Source organism: Xyrauchen texanus, chromosome 10 (genome assembly GCF_025860055.1).
Source record: "Xyrauchen texanus isolate HMW12.3.18 chromosome 10, RBS_HiC_50CHRs, whole genome shotgun sequence".
In the NCBI taxonomy this organism is placed as follows: domain Eukaryota; kingdom Metazoa; phylum Chordata; class Actinopteri; order Cypriniformes; family Catostomidae; genus Xyrauchen; species Xyrauchen texanus.
In genome coordinates, this window is record NC_068285.1 from 37,709,036 (window position 1) to 37,724,513 (window position 15,478).

The window sequence follows — 15,478 nt, forward strand, 5'->3', positions numbered from 1 at the left end:
TGGAAAGGGTCATGAAGCATCAGTGAATTATTCCTCGTTGATTCAGAGTCTTGGTGATGGAGCCTTAACAGCTCTTGGTATTGGAGGATGGGGAGTGGGAAAGAATTAAAAAAAAAATTAAAACTATGTCTAGAGATGCGAGGGTATGCCTTATTTAGTTTAAGATTCTGCATAGTTTGTATTTGACTCCCTCTAGATTTAGGCTTGGTTTAAAAAACACACCTACTTGCTGATGATGTCAGTTGGATGATGGAGACATAGCCCATTCTCTGTGGTGCTGCAATAAGAATTCTGGTTAAAAGTCCAGAATTTTATCTATGATATTAAAGTAGGTGACAAATATAAAAAAAAAAAAAGCTGGGTCCACACTGGTGTAATGATTGGTAGACAAATAATTCTTAGAAGATGGAAGACAATCAGCGCTCCTTCATTTCAAGAATGGACACGAATTGGGCAGGGTGTCAGCATTCGAAAAGATGTCATACAAACAGCTTGGCTGATTCGATACATATAGTAAGAAATGGGACAAATGCATGACCCTTCTGGAAAGCTCTAGGTGAGGGCCATGTGGAGAGAAACCATTTTTCTTTTCTCTCTCCTCGTGTTTATATGTGTATACTAAGGCTTGGACCACGGGAATGTTCGTTGGGGTTGGGGATAGGGAATTATTGTGGTTAAGGAGGATACTGGCTGACACTGTGCATGTTTATTTTGTTTTGTTCTGTGTTATGATTGAGAATCAACCAATACAAATTTTAATCTGAAAAAAAGAAAGAAAAAAAATAGATAGCACTCCTAAAATAGGCTTTATTTTCTTAAGCATATTCACTTTATTTATTGATTTTGAGGTGAAATATGACCTGGACATGTTATTTATGTGTTTTGTGAGATTCACCCAAAAGGGAAAAAGTTGGGAGAAAAAAAGTGATAAATTGAACTTGAGGAAGCGAGCCAGACTGTCTGTAGAATCACAGATGGTCGTTTAGCCTCCCAGAGAGACCCAGCATTTCAGAAATCATTTAACTATAGGCAGCTTTGCCTCTTCTGCTCTGACCCTCACAGCATGCGATTGTGTCGCTCATACTGTGCCCATGTACTCGCCCACCAATCACCTCCACGGCTCCGTCAAGACTGATTAACAACCTCTATTGTCCAGGCACATGTGGTGTACAGCTCCCTCACATTTCAGTGCTGTTACAAGCTACTCTGCGCTGTGTTAGTAAGTACTGCGTACCCAGCATGCTATTTGCAACAGCTCTTTACTATGCCAAGCTGCTCAGCCAGTTCATGCCAGTGTAGATTCACTGACTCGCTCTGTGATTCATGTTGACACCATTACTGTCATTTCCTATCTCTGCAATGCTACATTGCCTCTCTTCTCAGACTGCAAGGTCCTCCCTTCACCAGAGGCTTACGTAAGACCAGTGCTTATAATGTGTCCTAACTAGGCACAACAAGCTTCCTGTGACAAGTCATTTCCATGTCCATACTGAAAGCTATAAATCACAACCAGTCAGAACATATTTCATGTTAAATGTACAGCGATGTGGAGTGGATCTTTGAATTAATGAGATTTCACTGTAGATGGGGCTACCTAATGCGACTGGTCATGTTACTCATTGCTTGATTTTTGGACTGGACATCAAGATAATAGTAGAGTTGAAAATACTACACGTTCCTGGTATTATTGTGTACGTTTCAACAGTGAACTTTAGTGTAAACAAATATATATAATTCTTTGCCTACATTTTTCTCTCATCAAAATGTAATAACATGCTACAACTCTGAAACAACTTTCCTTTGTAACCAAGAATTCTTCTTGTTCATTGCCGCATTCCAAATCCCGCTGGATAAAATCAAGCCCCGTCCAACAATTTTTTTTTTTTACCACGCTGTATGTCTTGTCACTCAGAAATACATCACATTGTAGAAGTAAAATGGGCTACAAATATTGCTGACTTTAAGGTTTTATTGGTTGCTGCTTTATCGCGTTGTACCTGGTTACCATATGGCATAAATCAGAATCACATAAAGAACCACAGTAGGTCTTTAGTAAAAAATAAATAGAAAATACTAAATATACTACTAAGTGGAGCAAGACTGTTGACCAACAATATTTAATTGGGCAGGTTGATCACACTGTGAATTCAGCATCTGTAGGTTGAAATTTCAGCAGATGAAATCGGTCTGCGCTCACCGAAATCTGAACCACTGTCCCTGGTGGCTGAAGCTGGAATTGTTGTTGAAGTGAAATAGCCACTGGCGCTAAAAGCAAGCTGTATTTTTAGTTGTAAATGATGTAATACAGTCAAAAGGAATGCATATTACATTAGCCCTATCTCCTAACCCAAACCCCAATGCTAAACCTAACAGTCAGTGGAGTGTAAATGTAATTTTCACGATATATATGAAAATTAGTAAGTAGCATGTTGTTATACCATGTGGTTGGGGCAATACAGGGCAACATAACAGACAGAAGAATTTTGTGTTGCAGCTGGTTAGGACATGATGTAAATCCTAATCTTGTAAATGACCACAGCAAGACAGGAAACCAAAAACAATATTTCTTTAGACAGCTGAAATTATAACAATTTCAAAAGCAGCAAGAAAAATAATTGACTATATTATAGTTGACAGCAAACTATCATCTCAAAAAGTTGGATGATTAATACTTTGAAATGTGAAATTTGATTGTCTTGGTACCATCTACTGCAGGACCTTTAACCCTACATACTCACAGAGACATAGAAACCCTGTGGAATGATTTTTCCCTGCACCTAAAGGACAATGTGAAGATACAGGAAGCTTGTTAGATACCAGCAATCTGACATAAAGTGCACTGTAGGTCATCAGGAGCTGCTGAGCCATGGCCTGAAAAAAACATGTACCCAGTTTTGAATTAACTTGAAGTGTTATGCTTTCAATCACATGAACACTGTCAAATTTGCATAAACATTCATTTTCACCTGATATGAGAGGGAAGAATTGGGTATTAGACTAAAGTTTTTTGTAAGTTTAGAGTCTTCTCTTTGAATGGTTGATTCACTTTGCGCTCTTTCCCCCACCAACAGTGGTCGCTCTTCCTCAGGAGCCTCCTCATCCACTAATCCAGCCTCAGGATCCAGGGTCGTGACCTCAGTCACTAGAACTAGATGCGACATTCTTTTCTTGATTCTGTTCTGTGAGGTAAAATGAGGACTTTGTGACTGTATATTGTTTCATTCTACATTCTAAGTTACTTAAAATAGTGTAGGACTAAACTAGACCTAGAAATAGTTTTGCGTTCACCACTTTTACTTAAAGGGATAGTTCACCACCATGACATTCCAAACCAGTATGACTTTCTTCTTTAGAGCTCAAAAGAAAAAAATGCTGCATAATGTAAAGCATGCTTTCCATAGTGGGGACTTGGGCTGTTGAGATCCAAAAATGACAAAAAAACACCATAAACATATCAGAAAAGGAGGCCATGTGACTTGTGCTCTGTATTCCAAATCATCTGAAGCCATACAATAGTTTTGTGTGAGAAAAAGAGAAGAAATTTAAGTCGTTATTCACTAAAAATGATTTTAATTTGTTCCACCGCAGCTCTCTAATCTCATTTGCATTCTTGTCCAATTCAAATATGGCGCCATAGTTGAATTCGATTTTTGGAGCTCGACAGCCCGTCCCCATTATTGAAAAGAGAATTCTGGACATTCTGCAATATATTTTCTTTTGTGTTCCATGGAAGAAAGAAATTCATATGGGTTTGGAATGAAATTGAAGGTGAATGATGACAGAATTTCCATTATTGGGTGAACTATCTCTTTAAATCATGACAGTAAACTGTTGAAGTATGCCATAGATGCTTACAGTGTGCAGACATTTATCCTGCAACATTTAAATCTACAATAATTTCATTATTTGGTGTACCACTGTATATCTGGAATATAAAACATTTGTCAAAATTGTCAATTTTCAAACTCTGGCAACACGTGGAGCCAGGAAACATAAAAATAGCAACAAATCAATGAGCAAAGACAAGCCAACCTGTACTTGATCTCTGACAACAATCCTGTCCTCCAGAGCTTCAGTCAGAGATCTAAGACATGGGGACAATTCCCAGTACACACAGAACAGCTGGACACAAAAAAAAGATAGAAAGACAGATCAAGTAAAATAGTTTGTTCAGTAGTGCTAGCACTGTCTGCTGTGATAAACAAGATCAGTTCCATCAGATAAATGACAGTAAAACATGAAATAGATAAGGATGCATGCACAAATGTGCAACCAAGGAAGTTCAAAAAGCATAACTTGCAGTCTTTTAAATTCTCATATAATAATGAATGGTCACATGGGATTCAGGAAGTAATAACGTTTACATAAACAATGGAGATATTTCATTTTTGTTATAGAATAACAATTTTAATTTGCTCAACTGATGTTAGTTTTAGAGTTTGGTTTAGAGGGTAGAGTTAATAAAATGTGCATTGCGTAACTCGCTTTTGGCGCCATCCTGTGGACATTTCATATGAAAGCTGGTCTACACTTCCAGCTTTGGCCACTGGGGACAGTAGTTTGAATTTCAGTGAGCCAGACCAATTTCAGCTGAAGAAGTTTCAACAAACTGTTGTCGAATTCATAATGTGATCAGTTTGGTCCTCCAGAGTTAATAAATTATAATTACGATGTGATTTAAGTGATTTTGGTCATAATTTAAAAGGACATGTTGTGCAGTTTCATATTTCTTTCTCTCTTTTTCAATTCCTGACATATTTTTAAGTGCTAGTGTGAAAAAATTATGATCTATGCATTATTTGTTTTATTAATCAGTATTTTATAAACCACTGGAATTGTATGGATTACTTTTATGCTGCCTTAATGTGCTTTTTGGAGTTTCAGTTTCAATTGCATTGTATGAACCTACAGAGCTGAAATATTCTTCTAAAAATGTTTGTTCGTGTCCTGCAGAAGAATGTCATACACATCTGGAATGGCATGAGGGTGAGTAAATGATGAGAGACTTTTTATCTTTAAAGAAAATACCTAGTTTTAGTAATTACAACCTACATGGTGTCGTTCATGTGCGCCATATTTGCCATGGTGGCGTGACGTGACAAACGCAGCATTTGCATAGATATGCGAGTACATTAAATGTATTTTATTGTAAAAGTGAAAGGAAGACTTACTTGCAGTTTTCCTTTGCCTTTATGCACCCAGTCGGCCACTCCCAACAGTAGCTTGTGTCTGACCATCCGCTCATTTACCCCCACTAACCGCACGTCTGTGTTCATGTTTATCTAAAAGAAATCAACGCAAACATACATCAGTCTTAGCTACAGTTTTCTGTTGTGTGTCCTGCAGCATACCCACATTAAAAGAGAATACAATTTATTTAAAACACTGTAAAGGACCGGATATGACAAGATTTGAAATTAAAGGTTATAATAGAGCATGTCATGTGACAGCCCACCTCTTTGTTGCTGTAGTGGAAGATGAGGATGATGATGGTGGTGAAGATTATGACCACAAGACTGACACACAGACAAAGCACCCAGAAGTTTGTTGTGCTGCCTTCAAGGTACATGTGAAGGCTTGAGTACACAGCAAACCAAAGCACCAGATACAAGACCTGCAACATACCCAAAACAAGCAAAAACGTATCGGTTACCTAACGTAACCTCGGTTCTCTCTAGATGAGGGAACGAGTATTGCGTAAGCTAGCTTACGCTACGGGAAAGATTCATCTTTTCTGAGATATTGAAGCCAAAAAATTATCCTTAATTTTTGTATCCATTGTCAACGCAGTGCGGCAGCTGCAGACCTTGAGCGGGCTAGCTAGTGAGCTCATAGGTTGCTCTGTGGCAACTGCTGCAGCCTATAGACGAGCTTGGGCGAACTCGCATCCAATGAGAGGCGTCCTTGCGCTCACTGCATCAAAGCCCGCCAAAATGGGCGTGACTAGAGTGCATATAAGCGTAGTTCGTAGGCTGGAACCCTGGTTTTCATTGACTGAAGCGAAAAGTCGCCGTGGCGCGAAGCACGGCCGGCTACGCAATACTCGTTCCTCATCTAGAGAGAACCGAGGTTACGTTAGGTAACCGATACGTTCTCTTCACGAGGTTCTCTCAGATATGCGTAAGCTAGCTTACGCTACGGAACCCATTGTGAACGCCGTGCGCGCCAAGCATCCACTGTATGAGCCCCAGGGAATTAAGGGGGAACCCGGGGAGCCCTTATGAGTGGGGAAATAATATTTGGCCGGCAAGAATGCGGGTCATTGATTGTGTAATACATAAGCACATAGTGGGAAGGGAACAACAGAGCGGCGGTGCCGGTCTGTGTGGAATGTGTCCCATCAGTGCAGCTCACCAGGGGAGCTGTAGCGTATTAAACCGCTAGTAGTTTTGCCTGCAGAGCGGGCACTTCCATATTGTAAAATCTGACAAAGGTGGAGGGGAAGTCCATCCCGCTGCCACACATATGTCGTGAATGGAAATCCCGCTGGACCATGCCCACGAGGATGCCATGCCTCTAGTGGAGTGAGCCCTAATGCCCAACGGGCATGGCAGGTCTTTTGACGCCGTATGCAGCAGCAATAGCGCCCACTATCCATCTAGATAGTGTCTGTTTCGAGGCGGCGAGACCTTTGGTGCGCCCTCGAACGAAACGAAAAGCTGCTCGGAGCGTCTGAAAGCAGCGGAGCGCGCAGTATACAATCTCAGTGCTCTGACCGGGCAAAGGAGATTGGCGTCGCGTCAGCTATCCGGTGCTGGCAGCGCCGATAGGGAAATGACCTGTGCTCTGAAAGGAGTACCGATCACCTTGGGAACATAGCCGTGTCTAGGCTTTAAAATGACCTTGGAGTCACTTGGTCCAAACTCAAGACACGCAGCGCTGACAGACAGCGCGTGAAGGTCTCCCACACGCTTGACTGATGACAGGGCAGTCAGAAAAACGGTTTTGAGTGAAAGGTATTTCAAATCCACGGATTGAAGTGGTTCGAAAGGGGGCTTTCATAGTTTCGAGAACTATAGAAAGATCCCAGATAGGAACCGATGGGGGCGCTGGGGTTCATCCTTCTAGCTCCCCTGAGGAAGCGGATGACCAGCTCGTTTTACCCCATGACTGGCCGTGCAGGGGTTCAGCGAACGCCGCAACGGCCGCCACATACACTTTGAGCGTGGAAGGGATCTGCCCTTATCCAGCAGCTCTTGTAGAAATACGAGCAGCGACGTACACCCCACATGTCCGCGGGTCCAGGTCTCTGTCGGTGCACCATTTTGAGAACACAGACCATTTTGACGCATAGAGTCTTCTCGTGGAAGGGGCTCTAGCGTGTATGATGGTGTTTATTACTCCTTCTGGCAGAGCGACGGGTAGTCGCTGATCACCCACGCATGCAGCGCCCAGCTCTGGGTGGGGATGCCAGATTGTGCCGCGAGCTTGAGAGAGGAGATCTGCTCTCACTGGGATGGGCCACGGCGCTGTCAGTGACAGCTGCGTAAGCTCCGGGAACCATGTCTGATTCTCCCAACGCGGGCTATGAGGAGCACCGAGTGACGCTGCTTCCTGATCCTCTGCATTACCTGTGGCAATAGCGAGACGGGAGGGAAGGCGTAAGCGGGCGCCTGGGCCAGTCCTGGGCCAGCGCGCCCTCGCTCGAGAAAAATATTGGGCAGTGAGAGTTCTCTTTGGACGCAAAGAGGTCTATCTCTGCTCTGCCGAATAGGTGCCATAACGCCTGGACTGTTTGAGCGTGCAGGGACCATTCCCCTGGGGAATATTGTCTCTGGACAGTCTGTCCGGGCCGCCGCTCAGGTGGCCTGGCACGCGCGTCGCCCTCAGCGAGCGCAGGTGGCAATGGGACCAACTCAGTATGCGTTTTGTCAGATGGAAGAGGTTCCTGGATCTGACACCGCCCTGACGGTTTAGGTAGGATACCACAGATCTGTTGTTCGAACGGACCAGGACGTGGTGACCCTGAATGACCGGGAGAAAGCGCACGAGCGCGCACTCGACCGCTATCATTTCCAGACAATTTATGTGAAGGAGCTTTTCCTGAACTGACCATAGGCTGAAAACCGGAGAGCCCTCGCGAGACCGCGCCCCAACCCGTGTTGGACGCTGCCTGTCGAGATGACTTTTCGGCGAGATACAGCTCCCATTGTCACTCCCCGCTGATACCATTAGGCCACTGTCCAGGGCTGCAGAGCTGATATGCAGGTCTGAGTCACCTTGATGGGCTGGCGGCCTGTGGCCCAAGCCCGGCGAGACGCGCGGTGTTTAGCCAATGCTGAAGCGGGCGATGTGCAGTAAACCCAGCTGAAGTACTGCTGCGGCTGAGGCCATGTAACCTAGCACTCTCTGGAATTTCTTCAGAGGCGTGAGGCTGTTCATCTGAAAAGATGCGGCTAGTCGCTGAACACGGCGCGCGCGCTGTGTAGATAAGCGAGCCGTCATTGCCACGGAGTCTAGTTCTATTCCCAGGAAGGAAATGGTCTGACTGGGCTGTAGTGAGCTCTTGGTCCAATTGACTGCAAGACCCAAACTGTTCAGATGGCTGAGGAGAACTGCTCTGTGAGACAGAAGCTCCATATGTGACTGAGCCATAATCAGCCAGTCGTCCAAATAGTTCAGAATTCGCAAACCCTGACTCCGCAGGGGTGCGAGCGCCGCATCCATGCACTTCGTGAAAGTACGGGTGCTAAGGACAGGCCGAACGGAAGGACGGTGTATTGATAAACCTGGCCGTCGAGGCTGAATCTCAAGAATGGCCTGTGACGGGATTTATCTGAATCTGAAAGTATGCATCTTTCAGATCGAGAGAAATAAACCAGTCCACCTGGCGCACATGCGCGAGGAGTTTCCTGATTGTAAGCATTTTGAACGGTCTTTTTGCAAGCACCTTGTTCAAAACCCTGAGATCTAATATGGGTCTGAGGCCACCGTCTTTCTTGGGAACAAGAAAATAACGGCTGTAAAGCCCCGACTCGCTCAGAGAGGGAGGCACTTTTTCTATGGCCCTTTTGCACAGAAGGCTTGCTATTTCTGAACGAAGCATGCACGCTGCTTCCGTGTTCACAGTGGTTTCGAGCCGCGCTCTGAAGCGAGGGGTGCGGCGATCGAACTGTAGCAAATAGCCCTGTTGTATTGTGCTTAACACCCACCTGGATATCCCTGGAATAGCTTCCCACGCTTTGAAGCGTAACGCTAGAGGGTGAATGGCCAATTCGCTCTGATTGCCGCACACAGAGCGCTGAACAAAATGTGTGAGCGCGTTTAGTGTGTTCATGCATGATTGCTCGCAGACAGCATGAACAGGCTGTTTTGTGAGTGACTTCCCGATTGGAATGAATGGGGAAAGAGTCACATCTGTTACATGATGCGCAAGCATAGTCATGGGCACGGGACTTACACACAGAGGAATGGTTGCTGGCCGTGTAACAAAGCGGGCAGAGAATGGGCGCGCGCACGCATTTGTGGGCGCCTTCATTGACTCTGACGCTCGAGCGGTTCGTAACCGCTTTATGAGAGCGTGCTCTGATAGGGGCACGGGATGTGTTATGCTTGTGTGTAGGGGCGAACACTGGGTTGTGGGCACTTTTTCTACACATAAGACATGTTTGCACTTTACAAGATTTATTTGGGTCGCCGTGAAAACGGCGTTTGAGTGCAGGCAAGCGGGCAGTGTCACCGGCTTGTTGGCTGCTAAATTCACCACTGTAGTAGCCTGAGAGAAGGGGACTGACAGGGGGCAAAGCTTTGACGGTGGTCCGGCCACAGCGGGACTGAGCCGTCGTTTGTTCAACAAAGTTAGGAAGACTTCGGTTGCTCTGGTTTCAGCGTTACCTTAAATCGAGGCCCGCTGGGGCGGCGGTCTGCGGCGGCTGTCTGAGCGCTGATCGAGGGCGGCCGCCCTGTCGACGCTGAGAAGTCTGAGTTTGTTGAACTGGGCGCTGTGAAGAGGCTCGTGCAGGACGCTGATCACGTGAGCGGCCTGCAGAGGAGCTAGCGCGACGCGGCAGGAAGAGGTTCATGGCTTGGGTGGCTTTCTGGACTTCTGAGAAGCGGTCAACAATGCCACTCACCGCGGAGCCGAAGAGACCGGTCGGAGAGAGCGGTGCGTTGAGGAACGTGGAGCGCTCTGCTTCTCCCATGTCGGCTAGTGTTAGCCACAAGTGTCTCTCGGTCACAGTCAGTGAGGCCATGCACTTCCCTAGAGCTTGGGCTGCAGCTTTGGTAGCGCGAAGGGCGAGGTCTGTCGCGCTTCGTAGATCAGTAACAGCCTCTGGGTGCCTGCCTTTCTCATCCCACTCCCGAAGAAGGTCTGCTTGTAGGATCTGTAAAACGGCCATTGAGTGCAGAGCAGATGCGGCTTGGCCGGCGGCGGAATAGGTGCGGCCAACATAGGCGGAAGTCGCTCTGCAGGCCTTAGACGGGAGCACAGGCTTGGAACGCCATCTCGCGGAGGGCGGACAAAGGTGTGCTGCTACCGAGTCCTCGACCGGGGGGATGGAGGAGTAGCCTCTCTCAGTGGTGCCATCCACCGACGCGAGAGAGGTGGAGACGTGGGAACGGGTCCTGGCTGAAAAAGGAGCGTTCCACGACTTTGCAAGCTCCGTATGTAATTCCGGCAGGAAGGGAGCGGCCCGGCCGCGGGTGTAGAGCGGCGATGGCTTTGAAGAAAGCAGCCGTCGAGTCTGTTGGGTGCCTGCTCAGGGGGCGGTGACCACTCGAGTCCGAGGCGGTCGACGGCCTGTGTGAGGAGGCGTGTTAACTCCCCTTCGACTCCGGCGCGGGTCCTGCTGGATTCCTGGGCCGAGGAGGAGGCTTGGGAGCCTGTCCACTCCTCGCTGTCCGAAGCCATGATGGAACAGCGGCCCTTATCCTCCGCCTCGTCATCCGAGATGGCAGCAGTGCGGCCGCTCGGCGGCAACTGCGCGTCCCGGGGGGGCGGGGAGGGTGAAAGCGATGCTCGAGGTAGAGGCTCCGGCGAGGCAGTCGCTTCAACCACAGTTTCCGGCAGCCTTTGCGAGCGGCGCTTCTTCCTGCGCGGCGGTTTCTGCTTTGACCGCTTCGAGTCGAGCCCGCAGGGTCGACATCGGTAGCTCCTCGCAGAAATCGCATCCGCCCTCAGTGAGGGCGAGCTCTGCGTGCCCCAGTCCCAGGCAGAGAGCGCAGATGATGTGGCGGTCTCCTGTGCTGAGAAGGGCGCGACATGAGGCGCAAGTGGAGCGAGGCATCTTGAAAAAGACGCTCGTACTCTTTTGTGAATAGTTCATGAGAACTAGCTTGCTGAATAAAAGGATACGTCGTCGGATGGCGTAGCTCGCAGGATGGCTGAAGGTGGCTGAGACGGCCGGCTTCTTCTAGCGCTGTCCACGCTTGCTAGATGCCCCTCGAACGGCAACGCGGCTTCCAGGTCAGCGATGCGGAGAGCTTCGCTGAAGAGATGAAAATCAGGGTTCCAGCCTACTGAACTACGCTTATATGCACTCTAGTCACGCCCATTTTGGCGGGCTTTGATGCAGTGAGCGCGCGGATGCCTCTCATTGGATGCGAGTTCGCCCAAGCTCGTCTATAGGCTGCAGCAGTTGCCACAGAGCAACCTATGAGCTCGCTAGCTAGCCCGCTCAAGGTCTGCAGCTGCCGCACTGCGTTGACAATGGATACAAAAATTAAGGATAATTTTTTGGCTTCAATATCTCAGAAAAGATGAATCTTTCCCGTAGCGTAAGCGAGCTTACGCAATACGAGAGAACCTCTCGTAAGAGAACACTCCTGTATTTCCTTTCAGTCTGCTAAATGTGGAAACTCCTGCCTTTCAGTCTGCCAACTGAACTCACAATTGTGCAAAGCAATGAAAGGTGATCTAAAATGTAAATGTCATGCTGATGAGTCCATACTTTAAGTTTTCTTCTGCTGTTAATTAAAAAGAAGAAAGAAAAAATTTTTTTTTGTGAAATTTTAGCAGGGTTTACTTACAGGTGCCATGATGAAATAAAAAAAGGATGAGTTGAAAAGCAGGTATCTTCTGACGGACGGGTAGTCCAGTGCTGTATGAAGTGGACCCTCAAAATCCTCTACAGTAATCTGGAGCAGTTAAAGAATGAACATTAAATCACCCAAAGGAATAATTTACTTTATTATGAAAAAACTGTCATCATGTGCCATATGGTTTTCTTTGCTCTGTGGAACACAAAAGGCAACATTTTTCAGATTATTAAAATGCTTTTCTATACATTGTAATCTTATAGTAACCTGGGTTGTCAAGCTTCAAGAAGGATGAACCCTGTAAAATATCATAAAAGTAGTCCATATGACTATATTCCAAGTCTTCTGAAGCCATACGATTGCTTTGTGTAAGGTACAGACAGAAATTCAGTCATTATTCACTGAAAATTTTCCCCATCGCCATTAGCTCTCAAATTTCATTTTCAAAGATTCAAACTTGCTGAAGGGGGGGGGTATGTGCCACCCTATCACCCACGCCTAAATCCACCACTGTGCAAACATAATTTCAGAGCTACGGCGGAGGGGAATAATTTAAGTGAATAACGATTTTGGTCTGTTTCAAATGGCTTCAGAAGACTTGTAAAGACTACTTTTATTGTTTTAGTTTGTGTATGTATGTCTCTTTTCTTTTCTTTTTGACAGCCCTCATCCACATTCACTTCCATTGTATGAAAAAGTGCTGCCTGAACATTCTTCAAAACCTCTCCTTTTGTGTTCTTCAGTAGTAAATTATGACAATTTTATTTTTTGGGGTAAACTATACTTTTAAATACTCAAAATCTACTGTTAAGTGAAAATAGAGCATAGATCCATGTAGAAATTATTGTTTAGGATGTTAGAAATTCACGTGCCTGGAAGCCTTTTTTCTCCAGAAGAGTCTTGCCATGTGAAAAGTCAAACATGGGAGCCAACCAAGAGGATGTGGGCACCGCTACCACAACCTGACCTGACAGAAAGAGATCAGGTGAGTTTTATGAGGCTGCTTGCTACTGAAACACACTTAAGCTGAAATCAAATCTTTAATACACCAATCGTTTTGTTGTCTGGAGGAATTTGCGCTAGATTTAATTAGCTGTTCAAACCTACTAAGAATTAAAAATGAAAGTTATTAATTTAGAGGAAGCAGAGCTCTGGACACGCTAGATCACACATTTCTAATTGTTGTGCCATTACAGAAGACTGCAGCTTCACAGCCATTAGAGCATTAAAAGACTATTGTGTACTTTCCAAACCTTTAAACCAGGGCAGTAAAATCACACTTCACAATAACAGTCACACTGTTTGATGATTTGTGTTAGACGGTGTGTTTATATATAATGAAATAGAGTTATAGTGCAATGTACCATTCCTCCATGTGGACGCTGTGCCTCCTGCAGTGGCTGAATGTCCTGCGGGGGATTCAACATCACCTCTCTCTTCATTAGATTGCCAATCCCTCCCCTCCATGGTGACTGCCACTGTCAGAACCTGCTAAAAAACACAGACACCCAAATACTAGGATATCTACAGTATATACACACATACTGTATATACATTTATAAGTATTACAATTTAGCCCATAACTCCAGACATTAATGATGCATTAAATAGTGTGGCTTGTGGAGAATAGGTGTGCTATTACTTTGATAAGTGATAATACATGCACAGACAGTAAAACAAGCAACAACAACAAAATATATATATATATATATATATATATATATATATATATATATTTTTTTTATTCTCATAGACTTACATTGACTATAGCAACTCCCTAGCAACCACTCAGAAATCCCAATAGCAACTCCCTAGCAACCAATCAGAACACCCTAGCAACTGTATAGCAACACTCTGGCATCATAGAAGCAAGTTTTAAATAGCAAACACCACTCATGTTTTTTCAGAAAACATATTTTTAGTTTGATGTTGACTATTGAATTTTGTTTTCAATCATTTCAGAATGATAAATGGCCTGTGTGAGGTCATTCAAAGCAGTCAGAAGGGACATTGCAAAACAATTACATCAGATGGACCTTTGAAAAAGCCAAAAAAAAAAAATAGAAAAGAAAGAAAGAAATTGGCAGAGAGTATGTTTGCATACCTTTAACTAGGGGCCAGCTTGTCTGGGGTTCAACGACTCGATACTTTTAGCACAGCGTACAGCCTGTTTAAGAACAGGAAACGGCAACCTTTCAGACAACTTCTCTTTTTACATTTTCATACACAAAAAAAAACACGAGGAAGACGTTGGTTAACCAACAAATAATATATTGGACAGGATTTCTCAACCAGTTCCACAAAGTTCTGCATTGTATTTTCTATTGTGGTTACTCCCGTGTCGTCATTATATTGCCTATGTTTCATATACACAATATACATGAATACAATGTACATAAACCTTTGCATACATTATGGCCTCTGAGAGCTGTTAATGTTTTACCACTGAAGATTTACTGCAATTTCAACAAACCTGTGTGTGATAACGCTGACAACTTGCAAGCAGAAAAAAAGGAAAGTCAGAGTGAGAGAGAAATATTGAATGGCTTAATCTGAAAATTAAAAACTTCCATCGCTTTCTCGCTCACCCTTGTTAGTTTGCTAATCCAGCAAGCATATTTTATTGCTGTAGTGTTACACAAGAATAGTTTGCATGTGATGATTGATCCATCTCTCCGTTACTTCCCCAGTCTCTTCACAGAGTCATGTCTGCTGGTGCCAAAACCTTCGTTGATGTCGTTGTTGTTGTTTTTTCTCATCAGGCCCCTCCCACAATTTTCAGGGTATATTTAGCACTTTATATCAAATTGTTTGCAATTCTCCTTATTTTTAGTATAGCCACCTCTCTCTCGCGCGCGCTTTCTCTTTCATTCTATGTGCAGTGTCTTCTTTATATGATGGTTAAACCCTGCCCCTCTCGCTCTTCCTCGATCTCTCTTTTTTCTGTCCTTCTTTTTCACTCTCAGCTTGTGACTCAGCTCAGCCTGGCCACATGACTACAGGAATGTATACACAAATTCACAGGCCTGTGGCGAAAAGTCCTTGTGCTTTTATCTGAGCACAACTAGGAGATAGAAAGAGAGAGAGAGGGTACAGTATTAATACAATTTGTGGCTGTGTTCACCTGTATTTGCTGTTATATTTCAGGAAATGTACCAGCATGTGAATTAAACATGTAGGCTTAAACAATGGTTGAATATCCTTTTTTCTTTTCTTTTTTTACACACAAAATCATAGCATTTTTAAAGACACAAATGCATAACTATAAAGCACAGTGCATAACAAACTAATGAAATAAATGTAAATTCCTAAAATAATACTAATAATAAATTTGTAATAAAATGACATCAGCATTTATTTTGTTATTTATATACGTTTTTGGAAAATTCATCTCTGGGGCAAAATTAGCTCCGCAAGGCAGACTGAAAACATCACTTATACACTAAAATATCACTTATACAGGAATGATTTAATTGACTGGATATTATTTATACAGGAA

The 15,478-nt window shown here is 44.5% G+C and overlaps 1 protein-coding gene across 4 annotated transcripts; it reads right to left on the minus strand.

Moving 5' to 3' along the window:
- Nucleotides 1–1,933: 1,933 nt before the first annotated feature.
- Nucleotides 1,934–14,945, minus strand: LOC127650550 (transmembrane protein 268-like). 4 transcript variants are annotated; one of them, XM_052136031.1, is made up of 10 exons: nt 14,568–14,945; nt 14,084–14,146; nt 13,344–13,467; nt 12,852–12,941; nt 11,971–12,078; nt 5,456–5,614; nt 5,172–5,282; nt 4,033–4,122; nt 2,967–3,179; nt 1,934–2,871 (listed from the first exon to the last, which is right to left on the minus strand). In XM_052136031.1, exons 3-10 carry the CDS (start codon nt 13,419–13,421, stop codon nt 2,707–2,709), a joined length of 1,014 nt encoding a protein of 337 aa, XP_051991991.1. In that variant the 5' UTR covers nt 13,422–13,467; nt 14,084–14,146; nt 14,568–14,945; the 3' UTR covers nt 1,934–2,706. The 4 variants fall into 4 exon arrangements, with proteins under 4 accessions (XP_051991991.1, XP_051991988.1, XP_051991990.1 ...); XM_052136028.1 differs by having other exon boundaries at nt 12,852–12,946; XM_052136030.1 differs by having other exon boundaries at nt 13,344–13,470.
- Nucleotides 14,946–15,478: the final 533 nt, after the last annotated feature.

Coding starts and splice junctions, on each gene's coding strand:
- LOC127650550 (XM_052136028.1), bottom strand. CDS start 13,446: ATGGAGGGGAGGGATTGGCAATCTAATGAAGAGAGAGGTGATGTTGAA. Junction 12,079..12,851: donor TGGAGAAAAAAGGCTTCCAG/GCACGTGAATTT, acceptor TAACTGCTCCAG/ATTACTGTAGAGGATTTTGA. Junction 5,283..5,455: donor TCCACTACAGCAACAAAGAG/GTGGGCTGTCAC, acceptor GATTTCTTTTAG/ATAAACATGAACACAGACGT.